Below are 24,561 nucleotides of genomic sequence, written 5' to 3' on the forward strand. Positions count from 1 at the left end.
TTGTGACATCATGACATGTCACCTGATGATGTCATAGGATCTGTGGCAGGTACAGGGGGCTGAATTCTTTACTGTGACAGAAGGAGCAGGGAGAGTAGCTTCATGCCTTTAGGATCAACAGTTCAGGAGAATTTGTAAATACACACTTTGTGCTGTAGATCAGGAGGTGGGAGAGAGAGGGAGAGAGGAGGAGGGATGGCAGGAGATGGCCATGCATGGACAGGAGCATAAGAGAGGACAGGAGATGATGGAGGGAGCGAAAAAGGAAGACAGGGGGAGGAGGAGGAGGAAGAGGAGAGACAGAGCGTGCCGAGAGCTGACAGCTAAAGCAAAACAAACCTGTTTGCAAAGCGATTTTCCTGGAGGGGGAGTGTGTGTGGAAACACGTGACACCAAGCGCTTCTCCGATACTCTCTCAGCAGTGCTGAGGTCCAGCCATGTGGCAAAGGCACACAGCTGTGTCTGTCTGTCTGCGACCTGGCTCTGTTCCTGTCGGGACTGTGCTCCAGTGTCTGTGTGTCTGTGTCTGTGTTCCTGGGGTTGGGCTTGTCTGTGTCTGCATGACCGTTATCTAACTGAAATCTCAGCCATCTAACTGAGGCGTTGAGCAGAAGTTTTAAACTTGGTTTCGGGTTTCTAAAGAAAGGGAATGGGATTTGTTACTGGTATCCACCCAAACAGCACCAATGAGTGTGGCTCAGTGATCCCCTGACGTGGACGAGCTGCTCTTCGGACAGCGAAGAGGTGCACTCCTGTCACACGGCCGGGAGTAAAAGCGCTTTGAGTGGGGCCTCATCACAGGCAAGGCACTGCAAGATCAGAGAAACTGGGGTGGACGGGCACTCTTCACCCCCCCCCACCCCCTCCTCAGCTCCGCCCGGCCCAGCTCATTACAACGCGGCCCAGTCAGCCAATCGCATCCTGCCCCGGGCGCCCTCCTTCACGATCAGCAGGAGGCTGCCACCGCGAGGACACGCCCCCCCCCCCCCCACAGAAGGTCAGGAGGGGGGGGGCGTGTCCTCTGTTGGCCTTACTCCTTCCTGTTGCGGCCAGCGCTGTTGGCGTCAGTGCTCTTACTCTCTCTCTTTTCGCCTCCCGAAGTGCCTCCAGCCCCCAGCGCGTACCAGTCGATCCGCCACTTTTCCCACAGCAGCTCCCCCGGCGCCATCATCAGGGGTCGCCCCACGGAGCCCACAGGTCTCGCACCCGCGCGGTCCTCACCCTGTGGACAAGTCGCTCTGCAGTTCAGCCCCCCCGCAGCCGTGCGGACCCTCTCCTAGAGCCGCACTGACCACACCCCCTCTCCCTCTCCATCCCCAGACTGGCGGCCGGGCCCGGCCCACTACAACGTGCGGGCAGAGCCCCCGCGGAGCGAGAGCGAGAGGATCTTCCACATGGCCCCCCCGCCGCCCCAGCACAGAGGATGAGACGGGCGCCACAATGGGATGTTGGCCAGACATGCGCCTTCACGACACACGTTAACCCAACTGAACAGCACCCGTGCCCTGTCCCATCAGAGGGCGTGACCGGACCGGGCCCCGCTGCCTACCACCCAGTTGTGAAGAGGGGCTGCACGGGCCCCGTCTACAGGAAGCCCAGCCTGTCGCAGCAGAAACGTCGTGAGAGGGCAGAGTCGGCCCAAACACAGCGCACTTGGAATATTACAAACCCCGGCTCGCATGAACAGACCATTCCTAGTGTCTTCTGTTCTTTTATTTTTCTGCTTCCAGGGAGGGCCTAGTCCAGTGTATTATTAGCCAGCATGTAAAGCACAGGTGTTGAGCCCTGGAGGTTGTCTAAGTCTCTCTAAAACAGCAGCACCTGCAGAGCTGGGAGACGGTGACAAACTGGTCCAGTTAACCAGTAACCAGACCACACAGTCTACCCCTCCCCACCCTTACTCTTCTCTCCTCCCTGTGCTCTTTCCAGAGTGCTGTACCCCTGCGCCCAGCGACTACTCCATTCCCCCGGGTCTGACCCGGTACGGCCCGTGCTACAGACCCAGTATAGCCCTGAAGTCCAGGCCCAGTCCCCACCTCCGGGCGGGACTGGCGTTCGAGGGCAAGCTCTGGGACCGAAGCGGGTTCTGCTCCGCTGGGGTAGAGACAGCGTGAGTGTTTTAAAAAGTAAGTGCTCGGGCCCCTGTGTGTCAGGGGTTCAATAAAACACGAACGAAAAACCTCTTGGCCAGTTATTTCTTGACATCATTCATGACCATCCAGGCACAGGCTCTTTTATGCATAAAACAACAAATGATCACACACACACACAAGATATTTTGATCACATATCAAAATATTTTCCCTTAAAAATATAAAACACAGCAATAATTAATGCTAAGAATGAACAGGGCGATGAGCCAAGTTTCCCCGACTCTTCCCGAGCTGATAACAGGACTGACGAGCGTGAGGGGTTTCCTTATCGGTGTTAAGCCACAGTCACAGTGACCAGCCCGTACAGCAAACCCTCCCAGCTGCGCTCAGGGAGAACGAACAGATCTGGACTCTCAGAAGTGACAAGACACTAAACTGCATTTTAAAAAAAAGTTCAGTTTTACTTTTAAAACATCTGAACAAACCAAACGCAAGCCAGCGGTCATTTAAAAACCCTTTTTTTTTCCTTTCAGTTAACTCTATTTCTGTATTAATGTACAACGGTTGAGAAAATTACAGCTTTTTTTTTTGCGGTTTTTGTTTTAATAATCTACTTCTATGATAACAGCCATTTCTCGGAAAACAAAACGATGAACGACTGAAGGAAGAAAAAGAAGAAAACCGGGAGAAGGGATGAACTGACCGGAGGAACAGGAGAGAGAGAGAGAGAGAGGGAGGGAGGAGGAGGGAGAGAGGGAGAGTGGGAGAGACCTGTTTCTTTCTGCAGACGTCTACGCTGTTCTGATAGCGGTCTGTCTGCGCAGGGCAGGACAGCTCTCTGCCTGCCTGTCTGTCTGTCTGTCTGGGTTAGTGTGTCTGCTCGTCTGTCTGCCGGCGCGAGCCAGAGAATTGAGGGGGCCTTGTAGTGCGTCCGTGGAGGAGAGGGGAAGCGGGGGGACGAGGAGGGAGAGAGATGGCGGGCGAGACGGAGAGGGACGCGTCTGTGCCATTCAGAGGGGAGGCCTCTACACTCTGGCAGAGACGGAGAGAGGGACAGCACGGAGCAGAGGGAGGGATGGGTGGATGACTGGATAGATTGAGACGGGCGAAGGGGGTCATAATGGAAGCCTTGTGTGTCTGTGTGTGTGTGTGTGGGGGTGGAGTGGGGGGGGTGGGGGGTCGCAGTCCCGCAGTCTCGACCCCCCCCACCCCCCTCCTGCCGCAGGGGGTGGAGATCTCAGGTGTCGTGGAAATCCTTCAGCAGGGTACGTCTCCGCTGCTCAGCGATGTGCATCTGGTTCTCCAGGTCCTTGAGAGGAGAGGAGTGGGGAAAAAAACAAACGAGAACAGGGAGAAAGTCAGACCAGGCTGGGAGCCACTGACTAATGTCCATCTTCTCCTCCTGCCCACTCTCCTGTCCCCAAGACCACAGCGCCCCCCTCCACATTTTCCCCTTCCTCAGCCTTCCTCTCCCTCAGGCCTCTGTCACTCCGCTCCTCCTCTCCCTCAGCCCTCTGTCACTCCGTTCCTCCTCTCCCTCAGACCTCTGTCGCTCTGCTCCTCCTCTCCCTCACCCCGCCGTGCTCCCCCTGTCCCCCCCTCTTCCTCACCCCTCTGTCGTTGGCGCTCTGCTCCCCCTCGCCCACTCCTTTCTCGTAGCTGTCCGCTCTCTCCACCTTCCAGGACAGGTTCTCTATCTCCGCCTCCAGCTGGGCCTGCTGGTACTCAAACTGGGAGAGAGAAGGAGGAAGAGAGAGGTTAGGTGGTGGCAAGCTACAGAAAGCCTGTCTAAAATCCAAAGAAAATCCAGAAGCCGAAAAGGAAAGGCAGAGAGAACAGAGAGAGGAGAGATGGACAGGGAGAGAAGCTGACCAAAAGGAACAGGAAGGGAGAAGCAGAGAGAGACAGAGAAATATAGAGAGAGGGCAACTCGGGCAGACCTGGCTGCCCAGAGAGGACAGACTGAGCTCCCACTGCCAGCAGGGAGAAACAGAGACAGAGGTGCACTTCCTACTGCACTGTGACAGATACTCTGAGATTAGAGAAACATTCTTCCCTAAATTCAGAAATCTAATCCCAGAATTCCCACTCCTGCCAGAATCACAACGGGTCCCAATCCTACTGGGAGAGGGAGGAGGGAACTCAGTTGAACTGGCAGCCCAGTATGTGATCTCCTGTCACAGCCTGAGGAACAGTGAGTCTGTCTCCCAATAATGCTCCTTCTGTCTACAGTATACGTACATTTTATGATATGACTTTGTTGTAAATGTCTGTAATATGTCTGTAGATTTTATTTTACTTTTATTTTTTGTTTTGTGTTAATCTTATTATTTTTATTTGCTTTGGCAACACTGATTGTACCCATCGGTCATGCTAATAAAGCACCTTGAATTGAACTGAATTGAGAGAGAGAGAGAGAGATTTCTCACCAGCTTCTTGCGAGGCCCTGACTCCATGTAGTAGGCGTAGGGATAGGTGTACTGCAGGGTGTAGCGGCACTGAGGACAGACAGCAAGGCGTTAGTAACTCTCTCTCACACACACACACACACACACACACACACACACACTCCGCCTGCGGGCACGCTGCGTGCGTCTGGCGGCCCCACCTTGGCCAGCAGCTTGGCGGCGTTCTGCAGGTACTGCCAGTCGATCCAGGTGCCCAGGTTGTTCATCACCCGCTCCTGGATCTTCTCCTGGATGCGCTGGTACGTCTGCGCCTCCAGCTGCAGGCTCTTGTTGTGGTTCTCCCACTGCGGGGACACGCAAGGACGCCCACCGGATCAGCGCACTAGCACGGCGACCAAGGAACTTGAGCCATATCACCCTGCAACTCACAACTGGCTCTATCAGCCTACTGAAGCCCCAGCAGGTGTGAGCCTGGTCAGTACCTGGAGGGGAGACTCCTGGGAAAAACAGGTTGCTGCTGGAAGAGGTGTTAGTGGGGCCAGCAGGGGGTGCTCACCCTGCGGTCTATGCGAGTCCTAATGCGCCGAACCCGAAACAGCCGGGTTGACGGACAACCTCAACATGCCCTGGCTGCCAATGAGAAGAGGCCATTGGAGGCCGCCTTCGCAGCCAATCACAGGGAGGGCAGCGGCTCACCCCGCCCACCCCATTGGCCCCACCCACCCCCCAATAGCACCGCCCATGTCAGCACCGCCCACCCCACTGGCCCCGCCCACGCCGGCCCCGCACTCACCCTCTCGAAGTAGAAGAGGTATTTCTTGAGGGCTTCGCGAGCCTGGGCCTGCTGGCTCTGGTTCACGATGTCTGGGTTCTCCTTGTAGCGGCTGCACTCGTAATACTCGCTGCCGTGGGTCTTCCAGTCCCCCAGACACATCCAGCAGAAATCTGAACGGGCCGGGGACCCGGGAAAGGAGTCGGAAAAGTGAGGGAGAGGGAGAGGGTTGGAGGGAGAGAATGGAAAAGGGACAAGAGGGAGGGAGAGGATGCGGGAGAGGGAAGGAGAGAAAGATGGAGAGGAGTGTGAGGGAGGCGCAGTGTTACAGGAGAGAGGGATTTCGTGGAAGAGGAAGAAGGGACAAAGGCAGACAGCAGGAGAGGAGAACGATGACTCTGAGGTCTGTTTAGTGCATCACAAGGCGTATTTACCACACACTGCGAGGCACGGCAGCTCTCTGTGCTTTACCAGCCAACAGCGACACAGGACACAGCGCCGACAAGAACACAACAACGACAGAGTAAAGAGGTTGACTATGAACAACTCACCATGCTTGCACTTGGAGCATTGCTGAAAAAAACAGATCAATACAACAGCTGTTACTTCATGGAGTGACACAATCAATACAAGCACTTAACAATATATCAATGTTTCGTGAGATCAAGAGGCTTGAAAACTGTGTAATCATCTAACGAGTTTTACATATAAAAAATTATACAATATCAGTAACAATTATTCTAAACTATAATCAATAGCTTGACACCACTGACTTTGATCGATTTAATGGAATTACTCACCATATGGTTGCAGCCTCCATTTTTCTCAATGCAGATATTGCACTTAGGACACTGAAAAAGAAATGGACAAGTAACCACAATGCCCAGCTCTCCCAGCCCCTCACTGTGTACACACTGCTGTCCCACACTGGCTCCCTCCCTCTCTCTCAGCTCTACCCACTGTCCCAAACTGCCTCTCTCTCAGCTCTAACCCACTGTCCCACACTGCCTCCTTCTCTCAGCTCTACCCACTGTCCCACACTGGCTCCCTCTCTCAGCTCTACCCACTGTCCCACACTGGCTCCCTCCCTCTCTCTCAGCTCTAGCCACTGTCCCACACTGGCTCCCTCCCTCTCTCTCAGCTCTAGCCACTGTCCCACACTGGCTCCCTCCCTCTCTCTCAGCTCTACCCACTGTCCCACACTGGCTCCCTCCCTCTCTCTCAGCTCTAGCCACTGTCCCACACTGCCTCCCTCCCTCTCTCTCAGCTCTACCCACTGTCCCACACTGCCTCCCTCTCTCTCAACTCTACCCACTGTCCCACACTGCCTCCCTCTCTCTCAACTCTACCCACTGTCCCACACTGCCTCCCTCTCTCTCAACTCTACCCACTGTCCCACACTGCCTCCCTCTCTCTCAGCTCTACCCACTGTCCCACACTGCCTCCCTCTCTCTCAGCTCTACCCACTGTCCCACACTGCCTCCCTCTCTCTCTCTCGGCTCCACCCACTGTCCCACACTGCCTCCCTCTCTCTCGGCTCCACCCACTGTCCCACACTGCCTCCCTCTCTCTCTCGGCTCCACCCACTGTCCCACACTGCCTCCCTCTCTCTCTCGGCTCTACCCACTGTCCCACACTGCCTCCCTCTCTCTCTTGGCGACTCACGTCTTTAGTGTGCGCACTGATGTAGTTCGCCGTCTCCGAGTCGTCGGCGCATTTTGTCAGCCACTTCCGTATCGTGGCGCAGTCTGTGGGGGCGTGGTACATCTGACGGCACTTGAAGCTGAGGCGCAGGGGAGCGGAGAGGAAAAACGAGCCGGACAGGCGGAGCGGAGGAAAAGAAAAGACAAGTTACACGATGAAGGACAGGAAGAGAGGGAGAGAGAGTGAGAGGGAGGTAAGATAAGGGTGTAACAAGGCTAACAAACGAGAGGAGGCCAGTTGGCCCATGTGGTTTGATTGGCAGTAGTTAACTGACGCCAGGACCCACCCCAGCGGCTTCTTGAAAAAAGCCGGCGTATCGGCTTCATCAACACAGCTGGGCAGCTGGTTCCTCACTCCACCCCACCCCCACAGCCACCACCCTTTGTGTAAAGAAGTGCCTCTTGCTCTCGGTTCAAAAACACAGTTCCACATAGCTCCCACTAGTGCTCTTGGGCTCCTGCTTCTCTGTTGGTTCTGAAGAGGCCCCGCTGTGAGGAGGAGGGGGAGAGAGCGCTGTGTGTGTGTAGGTGTGTGTGTGTGGGTGCACGCGCGCGCACATGGCGCTTGGCATTACCAGAAGACCTCACTGCAGCGGCTGCACTGAACCCGGCGGGCCCGCGGTTCCTGAACCTGGATCACGATGGGGCAGTCCGCCCCCGGGCACAGCTGCAGCTGGAAATGACTCTGAGAGGCAGAGAGGAGGGGGTGGGGAGGAGTGTCAGTCAGGATCCGGCAAGACACGTTTGCGCACACCCTGCATTACACCTGCTCCTGCCGGAGCGCTGCAGGTTACCGTGGCAACCAGCGGCCGTGACTACATGCTTTGAGAGAGGATCCATTCCACCTGTTACCCCCCCACCCACACACACACAGACCTGTGACCTGGGGAGCCAGGTATTGAACATCTGCCTCTGCATTACGACCTTTGCTTTGATCGGGCTGCGTTTCCGATCGCTTGCTCGCCTGCCCGCATTTGGGTTCTTCTCGTGGCCCTGGGACGCTGCCCAACTCGGGTACGGGCCGCGTCATTACACAGCCTGTACCAGAAATCACTGTGCAGACCGGGCCATCTCAGAAACGCGTGCACAGGGGAGAGAAGGGGGACTCCTTGGGGAAAGACGTAGACCAAGACAAAGGGTCTGGGGAGGAGGATCAGAGAACGAGGCGAGAGGACAGGTCTGGAGACAGACGGAGTCGGAACGAGGAAAGAGCGCAGAGGAAGAGTGAGGCACTGGTCACAGAGACACAGACAGGAAGGGCAGTCTGCTCCAGGTTAGACGGGAGACACGACAGGAGACGGGCAGATCGTGAGGGACGGACCTCGACATAGTCTCTGAAGAGGTAGCGTCTGTATTTGTCCTTCAGCTCCTCGCTCGGCAGCAGAGGGAACACGAAGTCCTCGGGCATCCGCAGGGCACAGTCTTGGGCCATACACGAGATACCTGGGGGCAGACAGACAGACAGACGCTGACCGAGTCCAGGGCCACACGTAACATTCCTGACCGACAGACGGACCAGCTCAACTCCCTCAAAGCCAGTACCTCCCAGAGCAGACATATTTACCCCCCTGATCCTGGAAGGGTGCAGTCCACCGGGAATAGTATACAGGTATCTGAAAATCCCCAATGAGCACAGCACAGGGAGCAGCGGTAACCCAGACACATTGAGTGAACAAGAGATCCAAATCAAAGCCCCTCAGAGTCCTTGAATGAGAAACAGCAGACACAGGGGCCCTCCTGGACCAGGAGTGAACGACAGAGATGACCAAACTTGGTCCCCGAGAACACCAGTGTCTGCTGGTGTCCATTCCTGCCGAGCCCTGAAATCACCAGGGCTCACCAATGCCTTGAAGTGGCCTACTGGCTTGCCGAAACTCTAGGTTAACTTGCTTTTGCGCTCAGTCCTGAATTCAAACGCACGGTTTCCAACAGAATGAGCACAAAGGTGAGGTAAGGTGAAGGGCTGCTGCTCTCTCTGCTGATCCATCTTCTCTTCCGCCCCCCCCCCCCCAAGCACTCACCCACGCCCACGCCATCCTTCACGAGCACGGTGCAGTGCTGCTCCCAGCATGCCTTGCAGAAGGCGTGCTGACAGGGCAGGGCGAGCAGGGAGTCCTGGCGGACGAGCTGCAGGCACACGCCGCACTGCGGGGACTGGGGAGGGAGCTGGGGAGGCAGGGGGAGAAAGGGACGTAAGAACAGGCACTCAGCTTATCCCCGGCCACCTGGCGGGTCCGAAGAACCGCCCCTAGGAATACCGCACACCTTGGAGTCATGAAATGAGACGCACGTACAAACACCACAAGGGACAGCGACAGCAGAGACTGAGCAGTCTGTCAAGTCATCATGTACGGTGGCCACACTAAGGCAATGCTGTGTCTTCTGCATCTTCTTACTTGGGAAACTGTCTCCTGAGTTTCCATTTGTATTTGCGCCTTATTACACTGCTCAGCATTTCACCACATTTCACACCACGTCTGCGCAAAGAGGGTAATTAACTGGAGAAGCGCCTATTAACATGTTAATGCACTCGTTAACGCAGGGGAGGCGTACTCACAGATTTACAGGCTCCGGGCTGAACTCGAGCCTCACACAGCAGCTGGGACGAATTGGACTTGAACCTGAAACCAAAGACCAGCGGACAGGTCAGGCAAAACGGTGAGAGGAGGACTTATTGATGAATATTCTGCAGGTGTCCGACAAGGTGAGCAGCTATGTGGGCTTATCAGCAAGATGTGGCCGTCAGTGTAGGAGTGTCAACGAGACCGGCTCTCTCTGTGCGAGGCCTGTCGGTGGGAGATGACACAGTCCGTCTGAGGTCTTACCTGTCCAGTATTTCGGACACCTGCCAGTGGAAATGAACAAGCACCAGTTTTGCAACAGCAGGCAGAACCTAGAAGGTTGGAAGGATGAAGAGGGAGAAACTTTTTACTATTCAGATGTAACTCCAGCTTTACTTACGCCACTTCTCCGAAAATTCGGGTCCAACCTTTCCTCTCTTAAATACACACACAGATCAGCCACTGAGCCAGCCAGTAACAGGCCCTGTGCTACTGTAAGCCTACAGGCGGAGAGTCGGACAACAGAAATCCACTTCTGTCTCAGAGGGAGTGTGAGTTGAATGCCCTTCGCTGCTATTTGAGTTTCAGGAATTTAAAATAGTTAAGTCGGGTGTGGGGCCAAAACACACAGACAGACCCAGACAAGTCTGTCCCATTCGCATGATTCATGCGACACTGTGTGAACCAGACACAAACAACTGCTGTCTTCATCGCCACCCCCACTGCCCTTCACCCTGGCCCAGACCTACGGAGATCCCAGACTGTCAATATAGTTCAGCAAGGCTCCCTGCCTCTACTTGGATTAACAGCTGCCATTGCTACACCCCACCCTTCCCTCCCTCACCCTTCCTTCAGCTCTCTAACCTTTAGCGCTATAGCCACAGTGTTGACCTCCTCAGCTAGCACTCGCTGGCTCTCCCTGTAGGTCAGACAAGTGAACTGGTACTCTTCTGGATCGAACGCATCGGCGCCCTGCTGCTCCACGTCGCTGGCCACTCCTTCGTAATAATCTGCGATGTCGCCAGTCTCCTCCTCCTCCTCGCCCCCTTCCTCCTCCTCCTCTTCCTCGGAGTTGGCACCGAAGTCTTCCTCGTTGCTGTCGGAGGCCTGGCTGTTCATGTCCACGGACATCACTCGCTCACACACGCGGCGCACAAGACAAAACTACAAACCACACCCCCGGGGCACAGGGACTACAGTTCCCAGCGGCCTCGGCGTCTCAACAGCAGCAGCAGCGGAAGAAGCAGAAGAAGTCCCACCCCCCGTCACTCATTGGGTTCTCTTTTCCTGATCTGGTTTGCCAAGGAATTCGAGACCTGGGATAGAGGGAGGGAAGCAAGGGAGGGGGGAGAAACAGAAGGACAAAGGAAGAGAGAGAGAGAGATGGTGGAGAAGGAGAGAGAGAAGAACACATTCATCCAGTTCTCAGTGATTATAACAGCCAAATTCAAATACTTCAAACATCAATACAAGTGTTACTGAGATACTGATGTCTCACAAAAACACTAAATGTACTCGTTATCCTTTCCTTGACCAGATGAGCCAAGTGAGAACACGTTTTTCAAGGACATTGGAGACTCGGAGTGTTCTCGTGTCCACAGCCTGGCGCTGACCGGCGTAGCCCCGTCCTTACGCCAGGACACCACCGCAGCGTCTCGCCCAGCGCCCGGGACCACGACGCCTCCGTCCACTCAGGTCCAGAGCCCCGACCGGGCCTCCATCCCACCACCCACCCCCTCACTCGGACCTACAGCTGGGCACAAACCGAAAGCGACCTGGAGCGGCACAGGATTCTCCAATCGGGGAGGAAATAAAACTGCACTGCAGCTGTCGTGACTCCCATCCCCCCACAGTGGACACGCAGATCAGCCCAGGCCAATTCCGCTCCGTGACCCCACCTCACAGCCGCCACATTTTACACGTGAAACCCGGCGAAACCTCGGAGCCAAAGAGGGAAAACCACCGTGAGCAACTCGGCCAGCGTGAGGGGCCCCATCAGGCTGTATCACTCTCTCTTTCCCCCCACCACGCGAGGCCGTGCCTGGGCATCCGTCCGCATCCTCTGATAGGACGTCAGCCCACCACAGAGCCACAGAGCTGCCTGCCCAGGACCGCGCAGATGAGTCACGAGACAGAGACCAACCAGATCGTCTGACCCCAGACTCCTTGGAAGGAGGAAGTGGGACGTTTTACTGGAACTGCGGTGGCCCCAAGTAGGTTACAACACACCGCTGTCATCATCGTGACTAACGCGGCTGTCTGTCTGCGCTTCTCGTAGCGATTTCCCTTGGAACCCAACCACGCTGAACCCAAAGAAGGGGACCAGGATGACAGCAGCCCCCAGTGTTCAGGTCAACTCGGTCGAGCAGAAAAGCACCCTGCTAAAGTGTGCCACAAGCTTCCCGACAGGAAACTGTGATCAGACTCTTGTCTCGAACGGGTGGGTCTAGACTGTCCGTTCTGTGCCACTAGACAATGAACACAAGCCCCCCCCCTCTCCAACCTCTAGGGGTACCCGAGTCTCTCGCTGTCTCCTTAACGCGGCCGTGTCGGCGCTCCCCGGCACGTATTACGGGCGAGACATCGCTCGTCTCTCGCTCTGGGTCGGGCGTGTGACTTCCGCAACACGGGCGCCGGCTGGGGTGGGTATCCAGGCCGCCGGCATCCCCGCGTCCGGGCCGGGACCCAGCGGTCAGCGGGGAACACCGTGTCCTGAGCGCGCCTCACATACCGGCCACGGCTATTAATAGAGCTGCCGACCGGCCAACAGGCACGACTGCCCAGGTCCGGCGCGCCGGGGCTCAGCGGGCGGGGAGGCACAGACAGGAGCCAGGAGCCGGAGCCAGGCTTTGTTTACATCGCGTTTTCGAACTCGCTGCGCTCTCAAACACGAGAAGTAAAGACAAAGAGAGGACCCTCACCCCACAGGCCCACCTCTCCCCTTCCTCACGTCCCCCCAGAGCCAGTCCCCGGCCCCTCCAAGGTACGGTCCCTGCTCCCTGTCCCCCCACCGCTGACCTGCACCGTCTCGCCCCGGCCCCGCAGGGGACAGCGAGGCCGCCGCGTCTGACTTGAGCTCGGGGATCGAGATGTAAACAAGGCCGCACGGGGATTATCCTCGCCCTCCCCAGCTGCCCCCCTTCCCCACAAGGGTCTCCCGCTCCGCTCCGCCGCCACTACTCCACTCACCACTGGGGCCGCTGTCAACCCGTTTCGTTCTGCGGACTTTCGGCCCAGATCCGGCGACTTGCGCTCGACTCGGTTCCGCTACCCGACCTGCAGCAAAAGTGAACACAGGAAACACAAGGGGAACTCGTCGCTGTGTCACTTCCGGCTGCAGGGAAAGGGGGGGGCAGGGCTTTCTGGGATAAAGGGGGCGGGGTCTATCGCGGTGTGGGCGGGGTTTGTTTGTGTGTTGTTGACGGCGCCTGGTTGACAGCTCTTGCTTACTGTAGTTCACTTCTTTAAAGCACAGAAAGAAAAAAAAACGTTTGTTTTTTTTTTAGTTTTTCAGCTGCTGGAGCTGAAGACATGTTTAAGGCCACATTAAGTTTAGGTGTGGGTGAGAAACTACAGCTCGCCCTCGATGGGAGGCTGGCTTTTGGATTGACGGCAGCGTTAAGGGGCACTGTATAAACTGGGAGTTAAAGTCGGGGGTCAGTGTCAGTATCAGGGGCTCCAGGCATCAGAAAGGTGTCAGACAAGAGGAGCCACCCAGCCCATGTAGTTCGTCTGGCTGCTGGGAGATAACTCCTGTGAACGATCTCCTTGAGCTGTTTCTTTAAAGATGCCAGGGTATCGGCCTCAACGGCAGAAGCGTGTTCCAGACTCCCACCACCCTTTGTGTAAGGAAGTGTCCCCTGTTCTCGGACGTATCCATGCAAGCTCCACACCCGGCACTCAGAACCCCGGAGCTGTTGCGAAGTTGTGCTACCCTGCCTGCCCACACCCTGCGTCACCAGTAGATGTCAGTTTTTAAATCCCACAGTTCACCTTTGAAAGTTCTGCTTTTGCTCTCCCTTGCGTTGCTCTGCTTGTTGCCCGGTGTTTAATTCTGAACTTCCTGTGTAGACCACTCCAGGCGGCGCTCCTCTGCGCCACAGGGATTTCGACCTCTCAGTCGCTCATCAGCGCACGAGCAGTCTTTGATGAGAATGCCCTCAAAATCGTCGTGTCAGCACGCGGGTATGGGGGCTGGAGCTCAGGCTCGTGGGAGGGCAGGCCCTGGTCGGGAGAGGTCACAGCGACAGAGGCATGGCGGTCTGGTTCCTCTGAGGCAGGACACCCCTGGGAGAGGGGAGTGAGAGGGTGGCTGACCGCTACTCTGTGTCCGCATGGCGGTTCTTGCGAGGTGTGGGGTTAATGGGACTGACTTGCCCCTGGCCTAGTTATTAGCGCAGGGACAGTAATCTGTTTAAAGGCCTGACGAAGGAATCCCTGCCTGTAATCCTCACAGGCCAGTCTGTTCCTGCAGAGGGGTCCCTCTCTGCTCAGGCCGTGTCCTTCACTCGGATAAGTGACCTTTGCACCTCTGAGCCTCTGCTAATCCCCACTACATCTCTCCCCCCCCCCAGTCCCTCACTCTGTCCCCCTTCCTCTCCTTACACAAACGCCATGTAGACTGAGGCTCAGTGAAATCAGGGTGAAACCATCACAAACTCCTGTTGGTAAGACAGAAGTCAATGCATAGTATTAATGGGGGGAATCTTTTTTTACAAATTGAGGATCACCAGTTTACGTTTTTATTCTGCCCTGCCCTGTGGGGAATGGTCCCCCGTGTGCGACTCCATGCACAGTGCTGTCCTCTGATTGAGGAAATGCAGACGGGCTCCTTGATCCCGCCCCCGTTGAGCCCTCTCAGCCCCGTGACACGTCCGCAGCGCGGAGTCCCTAACCCTAACCCCACCCCAGCTCCTGGTGCCTGCAGTGTCCTGCCAGACTAATCCCACCCCAGCTCCTGGTGCCTGCAGTGTCCTGCCAGATTAATCCCACCCCAGCTCCTGGTGCCGGCAGTGTCCTGCCAGACTAATCCCACCCCAACTCCTGGTGCGGGCAGTGTCCTGCCAGACTAACCCCACCCCAGCTCCTGGTTGACTAATCCCATCCTGATTCTTGGCAGTGTCCTGCCAGACTAATGCCACCCTGTCTCATGGTACTGCTACTGTAATGAAGTTTCATTAAAGCCAAAACAAACCAGGGAGTCAGACAGCATGTCTCCAAAAACATTTATTGGGGTGGACTGGCTCTGTATAACACACTGTGGAAGGGAGGGAGAAGGGAGGGGCGGGCCCATGACCCTGTGCTATTCTCATTGGTCAGCTGCCATTGGGGTGGAGCCACAAGATGGGAATGCTGGGAGATTAGCTGGGGAGAAAGAGCCGTGTTTGAAATGAGGGTTCTGTCCTTGTTTGTCTGTCGTTTTTTTTTCTGAATTGAGTAAACTGAGTCTGGCTGCTCATTTATCCATCGTTCCAGTAGGTCGCTGTCAGTATGTCGGCGTGCCGCGGTGCTGCGTGTAACCGCTCCGTCAGTCTCTGCGTGCGCGAGCCCCTCAGTCCTCCTCACAGACATCACAGTGCTCTCTGCGCAGGTTGCCAAAGTTGAACTCTGACCCTGTCATGCGGCGGTAGATGTCCTTGATGTCCTCACACTCCGTCTCAAAGTGCGTTGTGGCATCATAGGAGTGAGAAATAAATATCTGGACGGGGAGAGAGACGAAGACCCACTGTTTTCCACTGTTTCTAAATTACATGTAATTGCAATAAAGATTGCACATAGTTGCACATGGCCACTCCCACTCTCTTATATATCCGCACACTAGTTACTGAACCCCTCCCCCAGCTGCATGGCCATGCCCACTCTCCTATATATCCGCACACTAGTTACTGAACCCCTCCCCCAGCTGCATGATCATGCCTATATTAACATTTTTTCTCCCCTTATCACAGAACCCCACCTAAACTGCCACTCCCATATTTACATATCCCCTCCCCTTATTACAAACGTCCTCCCTGAGTTATCTGATCACTCTGATAGTTACAGCTTCCTTCCTCTCATTGCAGGTTTCCCAGGTTAACCACACCCCTCACTGCCAAGCCCCTCCCCTGGTTACCAAGCCACCTATTACCTGGCTCTTGCTCCCATCGTCGGTGGGGACAAGCAGGTTGCTAACGGAGATGAACCTGTTGACCAATCGCATGGCATGAAGACACGTCAGTACTCAAGAGCAGGAAGAAAGATTGACTTATTTTCATAGGCTGGGCCTCTTCCACTGCAGTGCAGCCTCCTGGTGAAAGTCTATCTGTGTCAGTATGTGGTCGCTCAGCCAGTCCTCTCTGGGCAGCCAGGTCTGTCTGTGTCCAGTTTCTATAACCAAGCTGTGGTCACTGAGCCTGTCCCATATGGACAGCCAAGTCTACCTCTGGCCAAGTCTACCTGTGTCCAATTTATCTGACCAGGCTGTGGTCACTGAGCCTGTCCTCTCTGGACAGCCAGGTCTGTCTGGGGTGTCCAGGCTGTGGTCACTGAGCCTGTCCTCTCTGGGCAGCCAGGTCTGTCTGGGGTGTCCAGGCTGTGGTCACTCACTTCTGCATGATGGGCTCGAGCAGGTCCAGGCCGGGCTGCACCTCTTTCTCGGGGTTGCTGGTTTCCACTGTGGTGCTCACCATGGCGATGTACTTCCCGTCCGCCGCCACGTTGTGGGCGAAAGACACCATGCACACGTAGACGTCTGCGCGGGCGAGAGGCGGGGGGGCGAGGCGCGGGCGCCGGGAAAGACAGGGGGCACGGGGAGGGGGGGAGGGCATGGGGCGTCATTATTGTGTGTCCTGGCTGTCAGATAAAACCCAGCTCATCGGGCCAGAAGGCGCACTGGGCTCTGCAGGGTGAGGTGGACTAGAGAGCACGTTGTATGATCAAACGAAACAGAGCACTTTCAGAAGGAGAGAGAGGTGGGGTCCAAGGCTCTAGACCACTGGTCTTCAAGGTACGCGATTGAATAAGATTGACAACCGTGAACTACTGATGAATCAGGCTACCTATCTGTTAAGTGAACTCTGGTCTTTAGGAACCAAAGGGTGCTTACATTTTAGTCCTAAAAGACCTCTGAACTAATTAAACACATCACCTGTTTAATTGTTACCTCTCTGTAGATTTTGTTTTCTCTCTGTAGGAACTGGTGACTTATTGTTGACCTACACAGCCTGCTGGCCTGGGGGTCTCCAGGACCAGTGTTTGAGACCGCTGACTTAGAGAAAGAGACTGGGAAAATTAGAGGGAGAAGGGGAGGGATTCAGAAAGAGGTTTTTTTTTAACATAACCTGTGATGTCGTCGTTGCGTTCGGGATTCCCTGCGATGTCATACCTGACTTCCTGTTGAGCTGCGTCTGTGGGATGATGATCTGGCAAGAGTTAGCGTCCTGCGTGTGCTTGATCGGGTGGTTCAGGATGCAAATGACCCGGATGACCCGGCCCACTTTCCTGACCCGGTTCGGCACGTAGGAGGGGTCGCAAATCAGCTGCTTACAGCGGGCCATCTGCGGGGCAGTGGGGGGGGGGGGGGGGCGGGGGTATTTAATGAAAAATAAAGGGCAAAGAGGGATAGCAGGACTCCCAGCCCAGGTCCTAGAGGCTAAAATTAACTGCCTAGTTGAAGTCTCCTCTGCAGACCCCCCTCCCTCTCTTTGCCTTCAGCTTCAACAACATGGCTGCCCAGCTTGTTCCACACCCCCACCACCCTTTGTGTAAAGCAAAGTTCTCAGTTTTAAATGCTCTTCCCTGTAGTTTCCACTTTTTGTAGCTCAGTTCATCCCCTGCATCTCTCTCCCAGATTTTTCGTCCCCCAATGTCTCTCCCACCTCTCCGTCTGAGCGGACACCCACGACTCTTCCGTTCTCCAGCACGATCTCATCCACTGGGCGGTTCAGCATGTAGGTCCCTCCATAGACCGCACTGAGCCTGGGGAGAGGGAGAGAGAGGGACAGGGACAGAGGGAGAGGGGGGGAGAGAGGGACGGGGCAGGGACAGGGAGAGGGAGGGAGAGAGAGATGGGGCAGAGAGAGAGGGAAGGATAGGAAGAGAGAGGGACGGGGCAGGGAGAGGGAGGGAGAGGAACACGGAGAGGGAGGGAAAGAGAGAGGGAGAGAAAGAGGGACAGGGAGAGAGAGGGAAGAAAGAGACAGTGTTCTGAGCAGTTACTGCAGGAGGTCTGGCAGACTGTTGCTGATCTAAGAAGCGTCAGTGTCCCCTTTGTATTTTGTGCTGCATGTATGTTTGTACGCGCTGCAAGGTTGAGATACTAGACCTACTCGCTGAGAGTCACTTCGGACCCTCCCAAAACCTGCTGTGTGAGAGTCTGGGGGGATTAAGCGGACCTGAACTGGGCCAGATGGTGCTGCTCTCATCTGTAACCTCTCTGCCGACCCTAGGCCCTGGGGTCTTACCTGGCAAAGCCCTGGGGCAGCTCCCCCAGCCCGTACAGGGGGTACAGGTAGGGGCTCTTGCTGTAGCGAGCCAGAGATTCGCAGTACAGCTTGATCCGCTGGATGGTGTCGATGCAGGGCTGGTCCAGGTAGCTGCGAGACACAGGGGCAGTGAGACAAACGCCTCGACAGGGAAGCAGCAGGACAAACCGAGGCAGGGAGAGGAATCCACACAGGAAAGGTCTCCGTTCAAGTCCCACTCCCTCCCTGGCTGCGGCTGAAGAGGTCGAGCTCCTTCAGTGGGCCCTCACCCTGGGAAACCAGAGCCCGGGGGTGAGTTCAGGTGCTCGTTCCCCAAGCCCCTGAGCCTGTTCCAGTTAGTTGCATTCATACAGCATCCTTCACTCCATAGAAAAGCAAAGCGCTTGACACATGGGGCGGGGGGGGACCCACTTCACCCGCCACTGACGAGCAGCACACAGGCCTGGGGAGGAGACAGCGGGGGCTCCAGGCGAGGTGAATCAAGAGAGGACTTTAGGGAGGCCAGACAGCTCCAGCTGAAAACAGAGTGGAGTTTAGCCAGGGCGCTGGAGTTAACACCCCTGCTTCTGCTAGGAGCCTTGCCATCGGCTCTTCAGACCATGTGTTCAAGACCTTAGCTTAACGTCTCACCCAGAGGACAACTCCTGTTACAGCACAATGTCTGCAGTCACCATACGGGGGCGTTCGTGTGGGAATTCTCGTCCAGAGGAAAGGCGCCTCCTACTGCACCACTAACCACTGACACCATTTACAACTGCCTCCTGTTTTATCCTCAGAGGTCTCCCCTCCCATTTTCAGCCCTGTAGAGGCCACGGATGATCACTGTGTTAATCCAAGGGCGCATGAATAACAGTGGTCTCTCGGGGAAGGGCTCAGTACTCAGTTTAGAAATAACGCATGCTGTCTGTGCTGTAGCTCTGCACCTGCTCTGAAGCAACCAGCTGCTTTTCTGAGCCGCTCCTGAAGAGCGCCCCCTGCAGGCGGCGGTACTGACTTGTCGTTGCGGTGCAGCGCCAGCGCGTGCCCGGTGAACTCGATCACATCGGGCCCCAGGTCGAACTTGCGGAAGACGTCGCGCATGGAGGTCTGGTGGGGGTCCAGGTCCTGGTGGGTCCGAGGGTCGCCCTCGTCGAAGTTCAGGATGAACAGGAGCAGCTTCCGAAAACGGCGCTTGTCAAACATCCCCATCAGGTCTGTACAGACACACAGAGACAGAGGCAGTGCCCTCTCACACACAGTACAGACACTCAGAGAGACAGACAGGCTCAGGCACACAGAGACAGAGGCAGTATCCTCTCACACACAGTACAGACACACAGAGACAGAGGCAGTACCCTCTCACACACAGTACAGACACACAGAGACAGAGGCAGTGCCCTCTCACACACAGTACAGACACTCAGAGAGACAGACAGGCTCAGGCACACAGAGACAGAGGCAGTACCCTCTCACACACAGTACAGACACACAGAGACAGAGGCAGTATCCTCTCACACACACAGTCCCCTCTCACACACAGTACAGACACTCAGAGAGACAGACAGGCTCAGGCACACAGAGACAGAGGCAGTACCCTCTCACACACAGTACAGACACACAGAGACAGAGGCAGTATCCTCTCACACACACAGTCCCCTCTCACACACACAGTACAGACACACAGAGAGACAGACAGGCTCAGGCACACAGAGACAGAGGCAGTACCCTCTCACACACAGTACAGACACACAGAGACAGAGGCAGTATCCTCTCACACACACAGTCCCCTCTCACACACACAGTACAGACACACAGAGAGAGAGGCAGTACCCTCTCACACACACAGACAGTGAGAGGAGCAGGGGTACAGACAGCAGAGCCAGTGTTACCTGATGCCAGGGCCTCGGCCTCAGTGGAAGGGACTTTATGCACCCTGCCAGCTTTATACACAAAGCTGCCCTCCACCACCTTGAAGTCCAGGTAACGAGTCACCTCCGTGTACAGCAGCATCTTCACCAGCTGACCTAGAGCAGCAGAAGATGTTACGCCTAGAGAGACGTCTGTCGGCCCCACCAGCCCTTTCAGCTACAGGTAGCTAATTGATAGCAGGATCTCAAGAAAGGACCAGGGAATCGGCTCCAAAACCATGGCTGTCCAGCTTGTTCCACACTCCCACCACCCTTTGTGTAAAGAAGTGCCTCCTGTGCTCAGTTCTAAATGCCCTTCCCTGTAGTTCCCGCCTGTCTCCTTTGTTTCATATTTCACTTTTGGTTCTGAAGAAGCCTGCTGGGTTGACTTTGTCAGCGCCTGCCAGAGCTCCTGCAGACCGCTACACGCTGCTACACAGTGCAGAGGCCGGCTGCACACCGCCGTGCACACGGCACTCCTGCATACGGCTGCGTCGGCCTGCGCTGGCTGCAAAGGAACTGGCGCAGGTAGGGGAAGAACAGCAGCGCAACGTTTCGGATGGGGAGCTTATTCGGAGGCGAGGGAGAGGGGGGAAGGGACAGAGGACAGAGTAGGTGAGAAGGGGCCGGGAGCAGGGAGAATGGGAGGAGAGGGGTGGAAGGGTGGAATCTGAGCGAAGGAGACGAGTCTGTTGTTGAGAGGAGGGAGGGGGGTGTGATCCAGGTCTCAGGGACATTTTGGTTTCGGCTGTCTTTCTGCAAGAGGGTTTCCGAAACCCCTGAGTGAGGGCGCAGACGGAGAGGTCGGAAAGATCCTGGCTCTTAGAGGTGAAACGGGGAACTATCGGTCTGAAGGGATCATTGATCCTCACAGCTCGGACAGTCTTCCTCCTGTCTCCAGGAATGTTCCGCACGAGACGCAGTCAACAGGCTTGCTGGACAGACACGATGTCCTCTGAGCGACTCAGTACTGTCCAGGGGGCCCTGAACGCGCGTGGTGCTGGATATGTTGCAGCGGGTTGTGTTGCAGGGTTAGAGTGCCTGGTGTGGGCAGTCGCTGTGGGTGGTCAAGGGAGCTGTGGACTGGGCAGATTCGGCTGGCAGCGGTATGAGGGGAGGGGGCGGTCAGGGAGGGGGTGGTCTGCTGCTCAGCCACCCAGAGTGCGCGGGGTCCGAGAGGCTCGTTGTCTGAGTCCAGGTGTGAGAGGGGGTGTCGCACGGCCACCCAGAGGTCATGTATCCCCACCCCCACCGGCTGGAGGCTCCTACCGTTGGCCATGAGGAATTTGGGGACGAGGTCGACGTTCCAGTCGCGGCCCCGGCCCATGGATTTGGAGGGAAGAGGCATCTTGAACTTCTTGTACAGCTGAGAGAAGGGGAGCCGGGGAGGACATCTCCAGGGTTATTTGTTAAAGCATCCCTACAACCCTACGTCCACACATCCCTAAGTCCACATATTTCCTACACCCCTACACCCCTATACCCCTATATTCCTACATCCACACACCCCTACACCCCTATACCCCTATATTCCTACATCCACACACCCCTACACCCCTATACCCCTATATTCCTACATCCACACACCCCTACACCCCTATACACCTATATTCCTACATCCGCACACCCCTACATCCGTACACCCCTACACCCCTACACCCCTATACCCCTATATTCCTACATCCGCACACCCCTACATCCACACATCCCTACACCCCTATACCCCTATATCCCTACATCATGTGAAAGCCACTCAGTCCTGGTGAAGGTCACGGAGGAGGGACAGACCCCAGACAGGACTCCACTGCAGAGCACATGGGGACTACGGAGCCACTCCATGTGAGCATGCAAGCTCCACACAGAAGGTTGCCCCCGGGCCAGAGGCCCATTATAAACACACACACACACACACACACACAGAAAGGCACTCCAGTCCTTCCTCCCAAGCAAGCCCTTGTATCCTGGGGACACCGCCCCGCCCGCAGACCCACCTCCTCCAGCGGGGTGATGGAGGCGCTCTCCCCTCCGTAATAAGGGTTCTGGTCGATGTGGAGGACCCTCTTCCCGCTCACCGACATGATCCCGGAGAGAATGCACTCCTTGGAAACAGGAGAGAGACGGAGGCGTGGTGAACAGGGAGTGGGCACAGGTCGGCCAGGCAGGGACAAGGAGGGGGAGACAGAGGAGCCGGTGTCCGGACGGGTCAGAGGAGGAGGCGTTCGGGCCCTCAACTGAATGAGTTTCGCTTCGATTGGCCCTGTGTCCCTGTGCCCCTGTGTCCTGGTGTCCCGGTGTCCCTGTGTCCCTGTGTCTCTGTGTCCCTGTGTCCTTGTGCCCCTGTGTCCCGGTGTCTCTGTGTCCCTGTGTCCCTGTGCCCCTGTGTCCTGGTGTCTCTGTGTCCCTGTGTCCCTGTGCCAGGAAGGAGACAGAGAGTGGGAAAGCCAGGGAGCGCCATTTTGCTGTGACAGGACAGCCTTCACACAACACCCCCTCCCCACTCAGGGGAAATGGAGCGGTCCACTTTCCCCAGACTGTGCCAACCGGTCTCGCGTGGGGGTGGGGGTGAGGGTGGTTGGAGCGCGTAGCAATTTGAAGGAGGGTGTTTTGTCAGCACATACTGCGCGCACGCGGCGAGCGAGCGATCGGTCCAGCCCTAATGAGATCACGGAGTTGAGCCCCGGACAGTTAGCAGCACCGGAATAAACCCAGCCTGGCCGACCCAGCAGTTCAGGTGGTTCAGTGCGCGGGGCACTGCAGCCCCCCCGAGCGCCGGGCCGTCAGCGCCAGGCACCTCCACAGAATATCTGAAACAGTTAAAAGGGACAGCGCCATCGGCAGGCCCCCTGAGAGTGGTCCTACCGGGGAACTTACCTTGAGTCCTGTGCCCAGAACTATGACATCATACTCCTCCTGCATCCTGCCTGGGTGTTGTTCTGGTTCGGCTCGCTTGCGGTCCGCCTCAGGCTCGCTTTCCTGCAGCAGGGGCCCCAACTAAGAGCTCCGTCTCTGCCCCAGCCTTTGATGCCGAACACACTGGAGTTCTACTGCCTCGAATCCCCCTGCTTTCCTCTTCCTGTCCTGAGCTGTCCGAGTCCTCAATCCGGCACGGAATGTCCCCGGGCTGGTGGTCCAGTGTCCTGGCCCCTGCCTGTGTCCAGCGTCCGGGGTGGGTGTGTGTGTGTGGGATGGACTGGCCAGCGGATTGCCCTGTCTGCAGGTAATCGTGTGAGCCAAGATTCCCCCTGTCAGCAGGTGCTTAATCCCCCTGGGGTGGTGGTGGCAGGGGCAGGGGGAGGGGGTGGCCAGGGAGGACAGGCGACACAAAGATAAAGGCCGCCACAATGATGATAATAATAATAATTGCTTACACTTGTATAGCGGTTTTCTGGAAACTCCAATCAAAGCGCTTTACAGGTCATGGGGATCCCCTCCACCCCCACCAGTGTGCAGCCCCACCTGGATGATGCGCCAGTCCACTCCCCACACACCAGCTCTCAGTGGGGAGGAGAGCACAGTGATGAAGCCAGTTCAGAGAGGGGGATCATCAGGAGGCCATGACTGGTAAAGGCCAGGGGGGAAATTTGACCAGGACACACTCCTACTCTTTTCGATTCTCTTTCGAAATCTGGGAGTCAGAGCCTCAGTTTTACATCTCATCCGAAGGACGGCGCCTGTTTACAGTACAGTGTCCCCGTCACTATACTGGGGCATTAGGACCCACACAGACTGCAGAGTGAGAGTGCCCCCTGCTGGCCCCACTGACACCTCTCCCATCAGCAGGCTTAGTTTTTCCCAGGAGGTCTCCCATCCAGGTACTGACCAGGCTCACCCCTGCTTAGCTTCAGTGGGCTGCCAGCTGTGAGATGCAGAGTGATATGGCTGCTGGCCATAATGATGATGATGATGATGATGATGAAGATGGCTGTCGCCCACCTGTACTGTATTTACAGCGAGATGTCTTGTTCCGCACTGATCCAGTACTACTGCAATGTGTCTGCACTGCCATGTCCCAGCGGGCTTGAGGTGACCGAAGGGGAGTGGTGGCGCAGGGGTCAGCATTGCTGCCTCACAGCGCTGGGGGCCTGGGTTCGATTCTGGAACCGAGGTGCTGTCTGTGTGGAGTCTGCATGTTCCCCCCCATGTTCATTCAGGTTTCCTCCAGGAGCTCTGGGCTCCTCCCACGATCCAGAGACACGCTGGTGAGATAACTGGCTTCTGCACCCCACCTTGTGCCCAGCGCTTCCTGGGGTAGGCTCCGGCTCCCCCTGATCCTATCGGATTGTGAGTGATTGAGGGGAACGCTTCTACCTCCCTGCCCCTGATTTTACTATCACTTAGTCCCCCATCTTCACCAGACATGACACCCCTGGTTTTGCTGTCAGGTGTCCCCTAAAACATGAAAAGCAAGTCCCCCCCCCCCTTTTCTTTAAACATTCCTTATAAGGGGTGGTGCGGTGGCTATGTGGCTCAGGATCTGCGCCTGTGGCTGGAGGGTTGCCGGTTCAAATCCCGCAGCCGGCAGAGGAATCCTACTCCGTTGGGCCCCTGAGCAAGGCCCTTAACCCCAGCTGCTCCTGGGGTGCTGTACAATGGCTGACCCTGTGCTCTGACCCCAGGCTCTCTCCCTGTCTGTGTGGCTCATAGAGAGCAAGTTGGGGTATGTGCAAAGATAATTCC

At 56.3% G+C, this 24,561-nt stretch overlaps 1 protein-coding gene across 2 annotated transcripts; it reads right to left on the bottom strand.

Moving 5' to 3' along the window:
* Positions 1 to 2,207: 2,207 nt before the first annotated feature.
* Positions 2,208 to 23,043, bottom strand: arih2 (ariadne homolog 2 (Drosophila)). 2 transcript variants are annotated; one of them, XM_088917588.1, is made up of 25 exons: positions 22,756 to 23,043; positions 21,876 to 21,983; positions 21,154 to 21,250; positions 19,867 to 20,001; positions 18,993 to 19,191; positions 17,978 to 18,109; positions 17,393 to 17,492; positions 16,900 to 17,071; positions 16,122 to 16,266; positions 15,664 to 15,718; positions 15,102 to 15,234; positions 10,401 to 10,582; positions 9,801 to 9,868; positions 9,533 to 9,596; positions 8,997 to 9,141; positions 8,297 to 8,418; positions 7,551 to 7,660; positions 6,938 to 7,055; positions 6,073 to 6,123; positions 5,824 to 5,845; positions 5,294 to 5,445; positions 4,701 to 4,844; positions 4,522 to 4,590; positions 3,703 to 3,822; positions 2,208 to 3,401 (listed from the first exon to the last, which is right to left on the bottom strand). In XM_088917588.1, exons 1-25 carry the CDS (start codon positions 22,798 to 22,800, stop codon positions 3,330 to 3,332), a joined length of 2,760 nt encoding a protein of 919 aa, XP_088773714.1. In that variant the 5' UTR covers positions 22,801 to 23,043; the 3' UTR covers positions 2,208 to 3,329. The 2 variants fall into 2 exon arrangements, with proteins under 2 accessions (XP_088773714.1, XP_088773715.1); XM_088917589.1 differs by lacking the exons at positions 15,102 to 15,234; positions 15,664 to 15,718; positions 16,122 to 16,266; ... (6 more) ...; positions 21,876 to 21,983; positions 22,756 to 23,043 and adding an exon at positions 12,726 to 12,868 and having other exon boundaries at positions 2,277 to 3,401; positions 10,401 to 10,852.
* Between the last annotated feature and the right edge of the window lie 1,518 nt (positions 23,044 to 24,561).

This window comes from Atractosteus spatula, chromosome 5 (assembly GCF_055471065.1).
Source record: "Atractosteus spatula isolate fAtrSpa1 chromosome 5, fAtrSpa1.hap1, whole genome shotgun sequence".
NCBI classification, from domain to species: domain Eukaryota; kingdom Metazoa; phylum Chordata; class Actinopteri; order Semionotiformes; family Lepisosteidae; genus Atractosteus; species Atractosteus spatula.

What these genes read in the sequence shown, in the direction of transcription:
- arih2 (XM_088917588.1), bottom strand. Translation starts at nt 22,800, where the DNA reads ATGCAGGAGGAGTATGATGTCATAGTTCTGGGCACAGGACTCAAG. An exon ending in CGCTGCAGTGAGGTCTTCTG is followed by an intron (nt 7,056 to 7,550) that starts GTAATGCCAAGC and finishes CCTGCGCCTCAG; the next exon opens with CTTCAAGTGCCGTCAGATGT. An exon ending in ATGGAGGCTGCAACCATATG is followed by an intron (nt 5,846 to 6,072) that starts GTGAGTAATTCC and finishes TGTTTTTTTCAG; the next exon opens with CAATGCTCCAAGTGCAAGCA.